Source organism: Populus nigra, chromosome 8 (assembly GCF_951802175.1).
Source record: "Populus nigra chromosome 8, ddPopNigr1.1, whole genome shotgun sequence".
In the NCBI taxonomy this organism is placed as follows: Eukaryota; Viridiplantae; Streptophyta; class Magnoliopsida; order Malpighiales; family Salicaceae; genus Populus; species Populus nigra.
Window position 1 is genome coordinate 19368430 of NC_084859.1, and position 16864 is coordinate 19385293.

The window sequence follows — 16864 nt, forward strand, 5'->3', positions numbered from 1 at the left end:
TTTTTATGTAAATAGTAATATTACATTCATATGGTATTAGAAAGTGAGAGGAGAGGCTAGTCTTCCTTAGCATTTGAGTTGTAAAAGAAAAAAAAAGAGAGTGACATTTGACTGATTCTATGCACCAATAGCACCTTAAAAAAAAATCCAAAGCTTTGTTTGCAATTCAAATTTTAATTAGAGTATTGAAATTGTGATTAATATTCTAAGATAGTATTTTGAAATCTCATATTCATAAGGTTTTTTTTATAATAATAAAAACTAATCTCGGGGTCAATCTAAAAAAAAGTTCAAATTATAAGTTAAAGGATAAACAAAAAATAATTAAAAAAACTAAAACAATGTTATTTTAAATAAAATAGAAACCAACTCAAGTTTTGAAGGTCTTTCCCTCCTTTATTTTTCATTAAAACCAAATTGAGTTCAGGTTTAAGAATAATTAAGATGCGGAATAATTTCTTAATTATGTCTTGAAAGAAAAAGGAGTTAATTAGACGAATAAATTGTTTTGAAAGTGGAGATGTGGAAAACGTGTGCCCACGTCCATATTTTTATTGTATATTTTATTTTCGTCTCAATATCATAATTTAATCCCAGCAAAAAAAGAAAATTGAATTTTGGGTCCCGAGAGGAAATTGCTGCTTGACCCGTTAGACTTGTTCAAGTCTATGTTCTACGCTAGCACCCCATTCATACTTCTACTCCATAGACTACCAGTCAACGAATGAGACCTGAATATTCAAAGTCAATGTAAGAGTCCAAGTGTTAGTTTCCACTTCTTCTTTTTTGACTGGAGAGGTACGTTGGCAATCATAGAGGCGAGAATACAGGAATATTTTTGCTGTATTAGTTGAGATTTATATACATAATTATGTATTAATTCTAATTATTTATTAATTAGTACGCATTTAATCACATTGTTATATATTTATAATTCATATAGTTATCAATTGATCCCAGCATGATAAATTATTTAATAGTTTATTAAGTAGAATTGACCGTTAAGAGTGTAATATTTTTGCTACTCGGAACATTAATACCTAAACTACCCTTTAACATTTATCTTCAGTACACTCACAAGTATTTGACAGTCCAGAGAGAGACCTGGCAATTCGGATAGGTTTTTGGGATGTGTATGGAAGCTTCGATTCAAGTAGGGCAAGTCGGCAAGATTCCGTTCCGTGGAGGGATTTTATTGACAAAAAGTTTATTGTTTGTGGCCAAAACCAAAGTCTTCAGCCCATTGAAAATGATCAAGTTGATCATATTATAGATTGATACCTAAAATTAATTAGGTAAGGCTAGTTTATTTTTAGGTTTAATTTTTTGCACCAAAAGACAGGTCAACAGATCTCCAGTTAACCCCTCAAGCTAGACTAATTTAATAAAAAAATTAGAAGCTAAAAGGAGCTGATCATCATTAAAAAAAAAAAAGAGATGGGAATTTCATTGTATTTCTACTCACAAAATACTATTTATTATAATAAATATTTTTTTTATTTCAATTACATCCTTTAACATTATTAATTTTTATGTTCTTTTTTAATTGTGTTTTTTTTTAATTTTATCTTTTAATAATAAATTGATTGAAAATTGAGATTTATAATTTGTTTTTAACTTAGGTTGATTATGATTATTTTTTTAATTAATTTTTTTAATTTTATTATTTAACATTAATTTTTTTTTCAACATCATTTAAATTTTTATTTTTATTATAAAAAATATTAATAATGTATAAATATATTTTTTTATTAAAAAAATATCAGTAAGTACAAAAGATGAAGAGGTCCCTGCTCTCCAGTCAAAGGTCGCTGTATCTGGTTCCCCAATTCAATGAACTAGATGATCATGAGTGCTCATAGGTCAGCTGTTTTGAACTTTGACTGACTATATCACCTTCATAAGAAGGATGGACGTGCAGGTTCTGTGTGAAAGATAGCGGTAACGTATCCCATTTTGTTTCCGTTCATAATCATATAAAGACAAAACAAAGTCTTTTCTAACATTAATATACAAGTCAAGAGTTCGGGTGAGTTCTGAGGAGGATTAATCTCTAGGAGAATTAGTTATGGATAGAAAAACTGTTAACGTTGGGATTGAGTCCAAGAAAGAAGTTCCAGCTGAAGCTTTGGCTGCCGCTCGGCATGAGCTAGGTGAACATAATGGTATTAACATGTCCATCGAGGCCTCTAATACCTTCACCTTCAAGGATTCCGATGCCATGAACCGTGCGTTCCTCGGTGAGGTCGGTCCCAAGACTGGGATTTACATCTATAGCCGTCACTTAAACCCCACCATATTAAACCTTGGCCGTCAGATTGCTGCCATGGAAGGAACTGAGACTGCCTATTGCACTGCTAGTGGTAAGAATTATTTATTTCTTTGATTTGATGGATCGGAGCGATGTACATAGAGGGCTTAAGTTACAAGTATTGTAACTGACTCTTTGTTTGCAGGTATGTCTGCGATATCATCAGTGTTCCTGCAGCTTTGCAACACTGGTGGACATGTGGTGGCAGCGAAGACTCTCTATGGTGGAACTCACGCCTTGTTAACCCATTTCTTACCACAGAAATGCAACATAACAACAACGTTTGTGGACATAGTTGATCTCGAGGAGGTTGATAAAGCAATGATCGAAGGAAAGACCAGTGTGTTGTACTTTGAATCCATCTCGAACCCAACTTTGATTGTCGCAAACATCCCTGAATTGAGCAAAATAGCACATGCAAAAGGGGTCAAGGTGGTGGTGGACAATACTTTTGCTCCAATGATTCTCTCCCCGGCAAAGCTTGGGGCAGATGTGGTTGTGCATAGCATCTCCAAGTATATTAGTGGTGAAGCTGATATTATTGCAGGTACTCTTTATTAGCTTTAATTCCGTGGTGGAATTACATGTTTTTTTATGATTTGATATTTTCTTACTGTTAGAAAAAAAAATATGCACAGGATTTCTCATTTTAACAACACGATTAAAGGCGGACCCTTAGGACATAATGGATTTATGGAATTGAAACTTCATCAATTGATTCACAAAATCTCTTAAAATTCTTGTTTTCAGAAATTTTAATTGATTGTAAAGTTTCTAGCTGATTTTCGTGGTTTAACTTGATGGGGATGGCAAGAGCAAGAGTTTTTTATTTTCTTTTTCTAAACTAGTGGTTGGAGGAGGGGGGGGGGGATTGCTTGGAATTGGGAACTGACAAGCATGAACAAGAAGTCTTACTTGAATGGAGGGCATAGAAAATTATGATTCTTGGATTATTATTAGAATGCCTATCCACAGTCTTAAAGATGTGTGAAAGAAAGGGAAAAAAGTATTCTAATGTTTTCATGGAAATTCATAGGTGCGGTTTGTGGACCTGCTGATATAGTGGACCAAATGAGAGACCCTCATGAAGGGCCTTTGATGCTTCTTGGCCCAACAATGAATCCCAAGTTAGCCTTCGAGATATCAGGGAGAATCCCTCACCTGAGCATGAGGATGAAGAAACATTGCAAACGAGCAATGAAATATGTCACCAAGATGAAGGAACTGGACCCTAACCTAGATGTCTTATACCCCGGGCTTAAAGAGCATCCACAGCACAGTCTCTTGAAGTCCATGTCTAATAAGGATTATGGGTTCGGTGGGGTTTTCTGCATTGACATGAAAACTGAAGTCCTGGCCTATCGCTTGATGGACAAATTGCAAAACAGCACCAAATTTGGGTTCATGGGCGTTAGCTTGGGCTATTATGAGACCCTCATGTCTTGCTCTTCCAGTAGCACTAATAGTATGTTGGACAACAAGGAAAAGGAAAGTGCCGGCATTTCACCAGGGCTGGTAAGATTTTCGGTGGGATACGTGGGGACTTTTGAGCAGAAATGGAGCCAATTCACCAAGGCATATTCAGAAATGTAATTCTGGGTTTTTTCCGGCAAGCTCAGACCTTCGGTTCCAATCTATCTTGCGAAAATTAAACAATCACTCTCATGTTTATGCCTGCCTTGCATATTATAGCATTTCAGATCTCATGAGAGATATGAATTGAGACGATAATTCTCAAATGCATAATTATCATAAAGGGATAATGATATATTAATTAAGCGTATGAAGTTTCAAATTTCACAATGAGTATCGCAGCTTTAATATTTATCGATCATCTGTTATAACAATACGCTCAAGTGTCTCGGTGTATGTTGCCAGGGATTTGCTGAATTATCCATTAAATGATGACATGAGAACTAAAATCTTATAAAAAAGGTGTCAATGTTATGATCATGAAAATCATGAAATATTGGTTCAGTTTTACAAAGTTTAAAAGGATTGTGAGTATGAACTCAGAGTTGTAAAAATTGCTTGTTGACTCAATTTATGACATAAATATACCGAAAGTGACATAAACCCTTATATTCTTGTAAGGTTTTAGATTTCATATCATGTTTTAATGTATATATATGTCAGTAAATTCATAGCATACATTCATTGAGGTATTTGACTGTCTTGTTATTGATATCTAAACAACTTAATTAATAAAAATTAAAGATAAAACATCAATCTGTTAAAATAAATAAAGTTTAGACACTTAATATATGAATATTCATGAGAAAGAAAAACCCTAGCCACCGTTATCTCAGCGCACGATAAATAAAAGAATCTCTCTCTCCGTTTCTCTTTCATCGTCTGCTTCTTCACTCTCTATCCATCAGGCATTAACCTTCTTCAACAGCAACCATTTTGGCTCTAATCCTCACCTCCTCTCTTTCTTTTTCACCATTTGAGAGGGTTAATCCTTTTTTAAAATATCAAAAAGTTGTTGTGATCGAGCAATATGATTTTGCTTGGCTCGAAGAACGATTGCAAGTCAAGCTCTGTATAATCATTTCTAAGTTCGTTAGGTCGATGCTGGCTTATTGCGATCACTGCCGATTGACACGAGCATCGTTCAAGCTATTGAACCCAGGGGTTTTCAAGTAATGCATGATCGCATGAGAATGCTTGACACCAACCAAGCTTGCCCCAATTCGATAAAATTGCAAAACATTGTCTCCCTTGTGGACCAAAATTATAAGTCATCAATTGGATTAAAACGTCAATTTCTTTCTGCGTGAGTAGAGTTTTTTAAAGTGCTAAAATAAAAGTCCTTAAAGTATAGTCTTAAAATTGGGAATTTTATTTGGATTTTTTATGTTTACGGCCTCAAATAATAATAACAATAATGATAAATTGGACCCTTGCGGTGATTGTTTCTTGTTTGAAGTATAAGGAAAGCTATTTGAGTAAAGTATTTTCCAATATGTTAGCATATATATATATATATATATATATATATATATATTTCCCAATAGGTTACCCTTACAAAATAAATAAGTTTGAAGTTAAAGGGTGTTCAGAGTTTTTTACATTTTTTTTTAATTAGAATGTTAGTTCAGGAGCATCTTTCATCTTTATATAATGTCTTTCAGCATGCAAAAATATCTTACTATCATCTTTTTTTTTGTGCAACGCGTGTCTTTAATAGTGGTCTGGTTTGTCGTCGATGAACATTTCTTGTTTTTTTTTCTCTCTCTTCTTCTTCAAAAATTACAACTCGATCCTTCTAGTTGTTGGTATTTCAACTCCAATCTATATTCTTTTAATTTATGATTTTTGGTATTGGTATTTTTATAGAAGTTTTATTATTTTTCAATTTCATAATTGAATCTCAATTTATCAAATATCATATTCTTCAATTTGGTCTTTCTTCTTTAGATTTTCAATTTTTTACCTTGATCCTTCTATGAAAGTTTTATTATTTTTTAATTTCATTTTTCAATTCAAATTGATGGTTTTATGTTTTTCAATTTAGTACTCATTGTTTTGATTTCTTTTTTTTTTTTTGTAAAAGTTATTATTCTTTTCAATTTCACCATTTAATTACAATATTGTTTTTATTTTTTATGTCAATTTTGAACCTCATTATTTTAGATTTTCTCTTATCCTTTAACTAAATTAATTTTTTAATTTCATCTTTCAATTAAATATAAATTTTAATTTTAATTTTGATTATTATTATTGTAATTGATATTTTTAAATTTTTTTTTGTATAATTAAGATCTTTTTAACAATATATTTTATCCTTTAATATTTATTGATTGAAAATTGAACATTATAATTTTTTTAGTTGATATGAGTTTTTTTTTTAAAAAAAAATCTTATAATTCTTTTTAGTTTTTTTTTATCAAGTTATTTCATTCACATAATTTAATCTATGTATTTGATAAGATATCCCAAATTGATTCAATCCTAATTAGAGTTGTTACAGGTTTTTCATGACCTATTTTTTATATTTTTTTTTTATTCTATTTCAGGATTTCAACATTATTCAAATTGGACCCCTCTCTCAGAATGATATATCCAGGCCTTGAAGATCACCCTCAGCACAATCTCTTGGACTCCATCCGCAGCAAAGGTTACGGGTTTGGTGCGCTTATCTTCATTGACATGGTAACTGCTGAGAAGGCCAACCTTTTGATGGACAAATTGGAAAACAAATACAACTTTGGGTTCATAGCAGTTAGCTTGGGCTGCTCTGAGAATTAATCTCATGGCCGCCTCTGGTAGCAGCACCAGTAGTGAAATGGATCCTGAAACAATGAAACGCCTTGGCATTACACCAGGGCTGATCATAAGGTACTTTGGACCAGAAATGGAACCAATTCAAAAACGCATACGAAGAAATGAAGGAGTGATTTGTGCTAGAAAGATCCTCCACTCTACTGTTTGATAATATAATAAAGAAAAATGCATCTTCCTCTTGTAAGAGGTCTCTAAAAATATATAAATAAATATTGTGTCCTGCGCGCATAAGGACTTGTTAGAAAGGAGATCCATGATAATCAAAGATCTGATGGATCTTTTAAATGTGCTCAGATTTAAGTCTGTTTATTTTTTTATTTTAAATTTTTTTTTAGAAAAAGTTAATTTAAAAAAAATTATTGTAAATTATTTTTAAATATTTTTAAATTATTTTAATGTATTAATATAAAAAATAATTTTTAAAAATAAAAAATATTATTTTTTCATTCACAAGCATCGTACTCTGGATGTAAGAATTACAGAAAATCCCAAAAAATATTTCTTTCGCCTTTTGTCTTCTGTCTCCATCTGACAGCTTCTCCAGTTTTCGATCCTACAGATTCGAAGGAATTTTACTATTCTGCAGACAAAAAGAGGTGTCTTTGTCTCTGTGTATAAGAGACAAGCGATGTCTGAAGAGACCAAGTACGTGGAGCTTTGTAAGGGTATAAATGGCCTTGACAAGATCATCTTGCGTGAGGTTCGAGGCTGCTCTGCGGAGGTATATTTCTCTCTTTATCTATCTCTTGATTTGGTGTAATTAATGAAACCCAATTGCCCTTTTCTTCATTTCTTTGCAAATCTAGTGCTTTTCTTTTTATCCTTTCTGGACTTTGATTGGTTTTGTATCGTTTGAAATGGCAGTGGTGCTTCATTCTGGATGTTAGATCTGAACCCATTTGAATAGGCTAGATGTTATGGCTGATTATGAATCCAAGTTGGTTTCTTTTTTGTTAATCTTGTAGATTTGATAGCTGCTGTTACTGAGATGTATCGAAAAACAAGAAATTTTGGCAGTATTGAGCTAGACCATTGTTTTGTTTTCCTTACTAAAGGAATCATAAATGCCCCCACTTGCATTGATCTCCAGTGCATTCTTTGTGTACTGTTTTCTCTATTGTTCGAGAAGAAAGCTTGTTGATTAGAGTGGTTTTATGACCAGGTATACTTGTTTGGAGGTCATGTCACATCCTGGAAGAATGAACATGGGGAAGAATTGCTTTTTGTTAGTAGCAAGGTACATCCGGTTACTGTGATATATAAGCTGTACATTTGAGCAACCATGATGAATTTCAGCAATTCTTTTGAGTCAATTGTAGCTGTTTACCGTTAGTTTATAGAAATAATTTACTTTATTTGTTCAGTAATTGGTGTAATTCCATTCCAGTGGTTTTTCAAATGTGGCTTGTTGCTTAACTCTGTCTGTGTGCTGATGAAGTACAGAATGTTAGAAGAATATTAGAAAGTAACCATACACTCATGTTTGTTGAATTGCAAGTCAAGATGCTTCAAAAAGTCATTTTGTGAAAACATTATGGTATCGGGAAATGTTTGCAACTTTGTGGTGAGATTTCTGCTAATATAACTAGAAGGTGACTATTGGCCTAATAAACAAGTCACATATATATACATCTCTATTCGCCGTCCGTAGTAGGGGTATCTCTGAAAATTTTATGAGCATACCACTTTAATTTATATCCTTGGTACAAACGATGAAGGGATTAATGTAGGATTTATTAGCCTGTGACTGTGGAATCATTGGTGGAAACATAGTCTCACATTTTACTCTCTGTAGAGGGGAAGTTTACTGACTTGAAATAATTTAATTGCCCTGATCTCCTATTTATAATAAAGTCCAGGATTTTCTAGAGATATTACATAAATTCTTTGATGAATAGAAGACCTAAAATGCATAAAAACTTTGACCATAGGTTCCTAGGAAAATGCACTTCATTATTCTGGATAATCAAAAAAATTAATTCTAACATTGAAGAATATTGGGCTTTGAAACTTAAATTTTACATTTTTACAGCTTAGTTGAACCTTTTTTTACCTTAGATACCTTAGATTCCACCATAGAAAAAGAAAGGTGTATGACAAAGATGTTTCCAAATGATTAGAGTAAGGTAGTTGAAATGGAGAACTGGATAGGAATCCATGTCTTTTACATCATTTAGACGCACAGTCTTAATGTGCAGTTCCATTAATGTCATCAAATTTCTTTTTTGAAAGTGTTATGATGTATTAAAACTCGGACACTTTATTTCATGCTCTCTTCGTTATTAATAAATTTGATTGCTTCTTTTTATGGGTTTGGCATTATATAAGCTTTAGTGCTTAATAAATTGTAATCTTATCCATCTTCTATTTCAGATGGGTATGCTACTCAAAGATGATGGCAATCAGTCATATGTCATAGTCATTTCTTGTTACTAGATTTGGCTAATGCATTCTTTTTTTGTAAACTATATTGGTGGTTTGTGCAGGCTATATTTAAGCCTCCAAAGGCTATCCGTGGAGGTATTCCAATCTGCTTTCCTCAAGTATGTCTGTCTCTTATGTTAACTAATCATATTTTGCCATTAAAATTATCTTTTCAAATTAAATTTATTGGCATATGCAGTTCAGCAATCTTGGTTCTCTTGAACCACATGGATTTGCAAGGACCAGGTTTTGGTCTATTGATAATGACCCCCCACCTTTCCCAACAAATAGCTCCAACAAGGCCTTCATTGACTTAATACTTAAACACTCTGAAGAAGATGTGAAGATCTGGCCTCACAGGTGCGTGACTCAAATTTCATTATGAGTTTAATGCAGTTCAACTTGTCTTGTGATGCATTACTTAAACAACATTTGAAGCAAATTATTTGTTTCCATTTCAAAAAACAAAAGCAGGTAAAGCTTCATTCAGTATGATAGAACAGTCTGTAATGTGATTTTTTTTGCTGAAGTTGGATCTAGTTTTACAGCGATAGATATTTTGTAATCGTATGGTGCACGATTGGAGCTTGTATAGTTGTATGCCTTGCAATATTAACTTATAGAAATATTTTTATATTAAGATATTTGCATCTGTGTATTTTTGGGTTGCCAGTTCTTCTAATTGCCAAGTGATGCGAAATACATACAAATTATTTACAGATACGAATTTCGCCTACGGATAACTTTGGGTCCTGGAGGAGATTTGATGTTGACCTCTCGCATTCGAAATACAAATACTGATGGGAAATCTTTCACGTTTACATTTGCGTACCACACATATTTTCATGTTACGGATATCAGGTTCTTTGACAATATTTATTTATTGCTGGCATCTTTAGGTCCTTTTTTTGTAAGCTAAGTAGTTTATTGGGTTTTTACTTATTTTGCAGCGATTTTTAACTTTGTTCATTGTGTAATACTCTTTATCTTTTTCTTTGTAAAATCACCATTTTGAGTAGAAATGTTAATGCATAATTGATGAATTGAACAAAGTCATATTTTTTATTCTCTCTGTGACGGGTGGATATATAATGATGGCATCAGTATGTTTTGAATTCTTTGTTGATTCAGTCACATGTTGGTTTTGTCTAGTGAAGTGAGGGTAGAAGGACTTGAAACACTAGATTATTTGGATAATCTGAAGAACAGAGAACGATTCACTGAACAAGGAGATGCAATAGTCTTCGAATCAGAAGTCAGTATCTGTTTTTTACAGAAATGCTGATTATTTTCAGTACCCTTTCAGGTTCTATTCATACAAATATTCTGTGGTACTTGTTTCTATTCTTTTTTATGAAGGTGGACAAAGTATATCTCAGAACACCTACCAAAATTGCTGTTCTGGACCATGAAAGGAAGAGAACATTTGAATTGCGGAAAGATGGACTTCCTGATGCTGGTGAGTGAAAATTTTGTTTGCATGCATATCATAGTGCTAGGCCGCTAGCAAGCAATGTTGTAGAGACTCTATTGAGATTTGGGAAATGCATAACATTCTTATCTTGCTGCATTAGCTGCTATTGCTGTATGTTCATATGTCAAGTGTAAATGTTCTTCTAAATTTGTAATGGTTGGCATGCACCTTTGAAAGTTTCTCAGAGCTGTCAGTGGATTAGAGCTTGTAGTTTGAAATTTTATTTAGATTGTGCGATCCAAGGGTCTGCGGAGGAGAGCTCTAATTGCATCTTGGTAGAAGTCCCTTGTTTGATTTCCATAAACCGTGGTCTTGACATCATTAAATGACAACATTCTTCTTTTTTGTGCTGTTTCAAAATAATCTTTGTTTCAAATGATTGAACACATGCTGTTTTGGTCATTTGTGGGTGAACTTGAACTAATCAAGTGTGCGTAGGAAACCACAAGTTTTCTGTGGGAACTTTGATTGTTCTCAGTCAATATAAGTAATTAAGTATAGTTATTCCCCCCTGCAGTGGTTTGGAATCCCTGGGATAAGAAAGCAAAGACCATACCTGATCTTGGTGATGACGAGTACAAGCATATGCTGTGTGTAGAGGCTGCTTGTGTGGAAAAGCCCATTACTTTGAAACCTGGTGAAGAGTGGAGAGGAAGGCAGGAGCTCTCTGCTGTTCCTTCTAGTTACTGCAGCGGACAGCTTAATCCAGAAAGTGCGATCTTAAGTGAGGATATAGGACCTGCATGATGCACCTCTTTTACAGGTATGTAGCTGAAGCCAAACCTTAAAATTGAAACATGTAACTCGTTTATCATTTCTTGAGAAGCAATAATGTTAAAAAGGGAGGATTGGCGTGAAAACTTGAGCATCTCAATGTCCTGAACATGAAGGGATTCACCTATCTTTAGGTGTAATGTTTACACCTGTTCCCCCTGTTTTGAAGTATGGGCATTTTGCATTATGCTGGATCTCAATTTGGTTCGTTTACGTATGAATGCATGTTTGTGCATGCATTTTTGAGTATTAGTCTTCTAGCGCAATTTTGACTGTTGTATTTTTTGGCATGTTTTATATGGCGCAAAAATTATTGAAAGATATGAATTTTTAAAATTGACTTTGAATCTTGGTCCATCCTAATCATATTATATTTTCCTTTATTAATTCACGTGTTGCTCTAGAATTGTGCTCCTGTTCTTTTGTGAGAGCTTTTTGTTTGATAGTTATAAACAAATTTTTGCAGTTGCTCTTTTGGCATTGTGCATTTAGCGCTTCTGGTGGATTCTTGCCAGTATTTTTGGAGGCAGGGTTCAAAAGGCCAAGTAAATGAAGTCAATTGTGAAGATATCTAATTTGTATTTTGCCAACTTCGTTGACTTCTACTTAAAGTAAAACGAATGAATGGAAGAAGAGAAGGAAAGCATCTAGGTTTCTAGGTTTCATCCTCTTCTTTTTACCCTTTTTTCCTGTCTTGTTTTTTAAATGATTGCAATTGTTTTAGTTGAACAATAATATCCTTTGATTTATTGAAATTCTGTCTTGTATAATGAAATCTCAACTCTTGGCAATGCAAGTAGCAGAATTCTAGTTTCAGCTGAGTTGGTTTCGTAAATTCAGATACTTTGTGAGCCTTGTTGTTTCACTCTAAACTCATCAAAGTCTGCACCTTTCCATTTTAATATACGTTACATGAAAGCAAACATGAATAAGTTTCTGGTCTTGGCTTGATCATGATATATGAACCCAACTATGAAGAAACTTTTTTTTCCCCTGATGAACAGCTTCAGTGATCCAGATAACAAAACTCGATGGTGTTTTGTTTACATGTCTGACAACAAAACTACCATCCAGATAACAAGCATTGTTCACGAGCACCTTTCTGGAGTGATTAGCTGCAATCTGGCTGATATATAGTCTTCGTTATGGATGATTTCAGAGTAAATTTTGTTTGTAGCTTTCACATGAATGCTAAATATTTTGTTTCAAGCAATCAATACTGAGTCCCACTTGCTGTTTGTTGGAACAATCTCCCAATCTAATACAATTTCAATAATTGTCTGCTGCTCTTGTCGAAGTAAAGTTGGCTTTGCGGCTGACTTTGTAGGCCGACCTTCCACGGAATCTTCACTGGCCATCAAAATTGATGCAGGATTAGTTTTTTTAGAGTTTTGACTCCAATATGGCATGCTCAGGATTGATGCACGACCCTCCAAGCTGGAAAGTGTGAAGGGAACAAGTGAATTGCTGTAAAAATAATATTTTTCCAACTTACAATAGATCTTCAATATTAAGATTGAACGCCAAATATTTGATTAAAAAATGTATCAAGATTTTTTAGTAATGAGGAAATACTAAAACATTTCCCTCCACCACTAACATTAGCATAACTATGCCTTGTAATTTTCAATTATATGGTATTTTATAGCCTTGTGCATACCAACCATTTCTAATAGCCTTCTTCCTTGATTGTAATTTTGATGTTTAATTTCTCAATAAAATAAAATAAAACAAGAAAATAAAGGAGGAAAAAGAAGAAGCATTGTCGTTAAATCCGAGAAATTCATAACTCAAACCAAAACATTGATTTGAAAAAATATAATTAACTAAGTAAAACTCAGGGCATAACATGAAAAAATAACTAAAAATTATTATTTTAATAAAAATATTAATCTGATAAACTATAAATATATCAATATTTTTATTAAATAATAAAAATATTGATCTAATAAATGAATGACATACTCTTCCAAAAAAAAAAATAATGTTTGCTCCTTGCATTTTTATTATGTTTGATATTGTCGTATGAAATATTTTTTTATTTTAAAATATATTAAAATAACTTTTTATTTTTTTATCAAACAAATTAATATCATAAAAATTATTAAATAAAATATCAATTTAATATTTTATTAAGTAAAATATACTTTAAAAATACATTAAAAAACAGCCGCACTCTAATATTATAGAAATTGAAAGGCTAAGTGTGTTAAATGTCGATTTAAAAGTGTGATAAATATTGTTTTTTAAAATATTTTTTTATTTAAAAATATATTAAAATAATATTTTTTTTATTTTTTTAAAAAAATTATTTTTCATTTTAGTACATCAAAATAATAAAAAAATTATTTTAAAACTTAAAAAATTAAAATAAATTAAAAGCGTGATTGGCAACACCTAACATGACCAAAATAGCATATGCATTCCAAAACGGTGAGGTTTTATTAAGTTTTTTATTATTATTATTATTAATGAGATTTCAATTCCTTATTTAATAAAAATAAAAATGTCACTCGAAAACCCAAAAAAATTAAAACAGAGAAAGAGAGAGGAAACCTCAAAATGAATTGAATTGAAATCCCAAAAAAATGTGATTTCTAGTGAGAGAAAGTGAAAGCAACGAATTATTAAGCCAAGCTGCCAGCACTTTATACATAGTTTAGTGCAAGAGAGAAGAAGGAAGCTTCTTAGCTACTACTGCATCGAATTTGATTTCTCTCGGAATCTGAAAAACTTTCCAGCTCCAAACAAGGTCAGACCCATAAAAAGCTTTCTCTCTAGAATCTCACATATTCCAAATCTCTCCCCCTCGGTTGTATTAATCATTTTAGAAGAAACCCATTATTTTAAGCTCTTTAGCTTTACTGGGTGATCTCTGGAAAGTTGGAATTGATAGCTTCTCCTTGGAAAAGGAGGGGTTTTTGATAGAGTTTCGTTGAAGGTTTTCAAATTTTTTTTATAAGGGCAATAAGGGGTTTTGTTTGGTTGTGAAGTTGGGGTTAACATGACTAGGGTTTGGGTTTATTTTGTAAAACTTAAGTTTTGGGAGGGGAAATTGTAGTCTTTTTTCAGGGTTTGTAGTGTTAAATTGTGCTTAGAAGATGTGTTCTGTAATTGCATTGATGGGTTTTGTTGAAGTCAATGCGGTTTTTCTTCTAGGGTTGTGGAAAATGGGATTTTGGAAATGGAGTGAAATAACCCTGATTTAGATAGGGGTTTTGGTTAGAATGGTGATTTTTTTATAGTCTTTTGTGTATTTTTTTTTGTTGTTGACTATGTGGTGAGAGAAATGCAACCGTCAACTCAGCATTCGCGGGTGAATCTCGTGGAGTTGAAAGTTCAGATAGTGAAGAGAATTGGGGCAGAGAGGTCGAAGTTGTACTTCTATTATTTGAATAAATTTTTGAGTTTGAAGCTGAGCAAGGCTGAGTTTAATAAGCTCTGTGTTCGTGTTATTGGGAAAGATAATGTGCTGATACATAATCAATTTATACGTTCGATTTTGAAAAATGCTTGTAATGCCACTGTCCCGCCGCCGCCACCAAGTCGTGATAAGGAGGTTCCTACATCTGCAAGTGATGGGTCGTATTCGTATCCAAATGGGAATGCGGATCTTGCTTCTCATCACTCAACAGTTACAGATGATAATATAGCCTCAGAAGATGGTATACAGAAGCTGGTGCAGCATCATCAAGAAGGGGAAGTTTTCCACCACCCTGCTAAATTACCACTAATAAAACAGTCAACAGATGGTTTAGTTTCTGTACATAGTAAAGAACAGAGTGAAATATCTGAGATATCTACTGTAACTCCACTTCGGGCACCACTTGGAATTCCATTTTGCACCGTGAGTGCAGGTGGTTCCCATAGGCCCTTGACTCTAGCAAGCAAAGATAGATGTGCTAGCTCATATGATAGTGGTGGATTGCTGGACACACAGACGCTAAGAGAGCGAATGCAGCAACTCGCTACAGCACATGGCCTTCATGATGTATCCATGGACTCTGCCAGTTTACTGAACAGTGGCTTGGATGCTTACTTGAAAAGGCTGATCAAGTCCTGCATTGAACTCATTAATAGAAAGCGTGGATGTGATTATTCGACAAAAAGTAATTCCCAGAAGAACCATTCTGAGAGTAAGCATGTTAATGGTTTTCTGCCTGGCCATCATTTTCAGGTGCAAAGTAGCAATATGATTTTGAATGGAAAACAAGAACAGAGATCCCACTTCCCAATATCGTTACTGGATTTCAAGGTTGCAATGGAGCTTAACCCACAGGAGCTTGGAGAAGACTGGCCCTTGCTGCTGGAGAAAATATGCACGCACCCATCAGAAGAATAAAGTCCTGGAAAAAAATTGTGTTTGGGATGTGGTTAATTTGGTGGCTGGTCTAAAAGAGCAGATTAACATGTATGCTTGGTTAACAGTGCTGCAGTCACTCCTTTTCATAATCTTGTGAATTAGTTTCCTGCCCTTGTCATACAACTCTGCCTCCAACAAGATAAATTTGAGTCAGAGCAAGAGATTCTTCTGCTATAGCTTCCCTTGATCCAGTGTACCACGTTTTACAGCAACCAATCAAAAGGTACTCAAAGAAAAGAATGCCCTTGCTTGGTTGCACTGCTGTATTCTTAGCTTAGTTTTTCTGCTTTTCTGTAATTTAAAGTTCAGAGAAATTTTTAGAAACAGTTTTGCAGGAATAATTTGTCTAGCTTGTTAGGAAGGTAAAAAACTGCACGATGTAAAAGTTCCTGTACATGTATTCCCTAAAGTAGAATTGTCGGGGTCCTGAATATTAACAAGTTATCAATTGCTGATTGTCCTTGCTGATTTTAATATGAACGGTGAATTTAGTTGTTGGCTTAATCTCCTCTTTGAGCTAACAAAATTCCTCTCCTTTTGGCATTTGATACTAAAATGTTCACACATGCACACACATTTAAATCTCCAAGTACTACTTCTTTGATGTTTCCCGAATTACGATCCTGAAGTTTCTTTATTTATGTCTCTAATATTCCACAGGAGTGGCACCTCACTGGTTTGGTATAACCTAACATTTTGACTAGTAAGGAAAAAAATTTCAAATTCAGTTCAACATCTAGGAGATATTTGTATATGTGCTGGGAAGCTACTTGGTTAAGATATTATTTGGAATGGTGTTTTTTAAAATTTTAATTATTTTTTTTTTGTTAAAAATTATGTTTTTTATATTTTTATATTTTTGATGTTAAAAAAAATTTAAAAATAAAAAAAATACTATTTTGATATATTTTTAAATAAAAAATACTTTCAATTATAATTACTGTAATAAACTCAAACAAGCTATAGATATCTTTTGGCGTACCTTTGGATTGTATGAAGTGGAAAGGCAAAGTTGAATTTTGATACAGCCACTTTATGGAGAAAGGCTGAAGCTTAGGCTTCAATATAGATCAACCATCAAAGGGCCCTGCTTTGTTGGACCGACACTGGCCAATACCTTGTGTTTTTATCTGGCTGCAAGGAAACATATTGTTCATTCAAACCCTAGCGATAAGCTCGATTACATGAAAAGGAAGAAGACACTCTTGTTTGTGCTTGAGGCACTTTT

General features: G+C 33.3%; 3 protein-coding genes across 5 annotated transcripts; all 3 read left to right on the top strand.

The window, feature by feature from the left end:
• The first annotated feature begins 1944 nt into the window (after nucleotides 1–1944).
• LOC133702250 (methionine gamma-lyase-like) lies at nucleotides 1945–4114 on the top strand. The gene is made up of 3 exons (XM_062126550.1): nucleotides 1945–2363; nucleotides 2457–2858; nucleotides 3348–4114. Exons 1-3 carry the CDS (start codon nucleotides 2069–2071, stop codon nucleotides 3902–3904), a joined length of 1254 nt encoding a protein of 417 aa, XP_061982534.1. The 5' UTR covers nucleotides 1945–2068; the 3' UTR covers nucleotides 3905–4114.
• A 2719-nt stretch (nucleotides 4115–6833) lies between these two features.
• LOC133702251 (putative glucose-6-phosphate 1-epimerase) lies at nucleotides 6834–12089 on the top strand. 3 transcript variants are annotated; one of them, XM_062126552.1, is made up of 9 exons: nucleotides 6837–7322; nucleotides 7764–7838; nucleotides 9088–9121; nucleotides 9225–9385; nucleotides 9746–9886; nucleotides 10178–10280; nucleotides 10385–10484; nucleotides 11017–11262; nucleotides 11740–12089. In XM_062126552.1, exons 1-8 carry the CDS (start codon nucleotides 7273–7275, stop codon nucleotides 11244–11246), a joined length of 894 nt encoding a protein of 297 aa, XP_061982536.1. In that variant the 5' UTR covers nucleotides 6837–7272; the 3' UTR covers nucleotides 11247–11262; nucleotides 11740–12089. The 3 variants fall into 3 exon arrangements, with proteins under 3 accessions (XP_061982537.1, XP_061982536.1, XP_061982535.1); XM_062126551.1 differs by having other exon boundaries at nucleotides 6839–7322; nucleotides 9088–9144; XM_062126553.1 differs by lacking the exon at nucleotides 9746–9886 and having other exon boundaries at nucleotides 6834–7322; nucleotides 9088–9144.
• Nucleotides 12090–14562: 2473 nt separating this feature from the next.
• On the top strand, nucleotides 14563–15615 carry LOC133702001 (uncharacterized). The gene has a single exon (XM_062126186.1). The coding sequence runs from the start codon at nucleotides 14563–14565 to the stop codon at nucleotides 15613–15615; it is 1053 nt and encodes a 350-aa protein (XP_061982170.1).
• The last annotated feature ends 1249 nt before the right edge of the window (nucleotides 15616–16864 follow it).

What these genes read in the sequence shown, in the direction of transcription:
- LOC133702001 (XM_062126186.1), top strand. Translation starts at nt 14,563, where the DNA reads ATGCAACCGTCAACTCAGCATTCGCGGGTGAATCTCGTGGAGTTGAAA.
- LOC133702251 (XM_062126551.1), top strand. Translation starts at nt 7,230, where the DNA reads ATGTCTGAAGAGACCAAGTACGTGGAGCTTTGTAAGGGTATAAATGGC. An exon ending in TGCTTTTTGTTAGTAGCAAG is followed by an intron (nt 7,839 to 9,087) that starts GTACATCCGGTT and finishes TGGTTTGTGCAG; the next exon opens with GCTATATTTAAGCCTCCAAA. An exon ending in AGATGGACTTCCTGATGCTG is followed by an intron (nt 10,485 to 11,016) that starts GTGAGTGAAAAT and finishes TCCCCCCTGCAG; the next exon opens with TGGTTTGGAATCCCTGGGAT.
- LOC133702250 (XM_062126550.1), top strand. Translation starts at nt 2,069, where the DNA reads ATGGATAGAAAAACTGTTAACGTTGGGATTGAGTCCAAGAAAGAAGTT. An exon ending in TGCCTATTGCACTGCTAGTG is followed by an intron (nt 2,364 to 2,456) that starts GTAAGAATTATT and finishes CTTTGTTTGCAG; the next exon opens with GTATGTCTGCGATATCATCA. An exon ending in TGAAGCTGATATTATTGCAG is followed by an intron (nt 2,859 to 3,347) that starts GTACTCTTTATT and finishes GGAAATTCATAG; the next exon opens with GTGCGGTTTGTGGACCTGCT.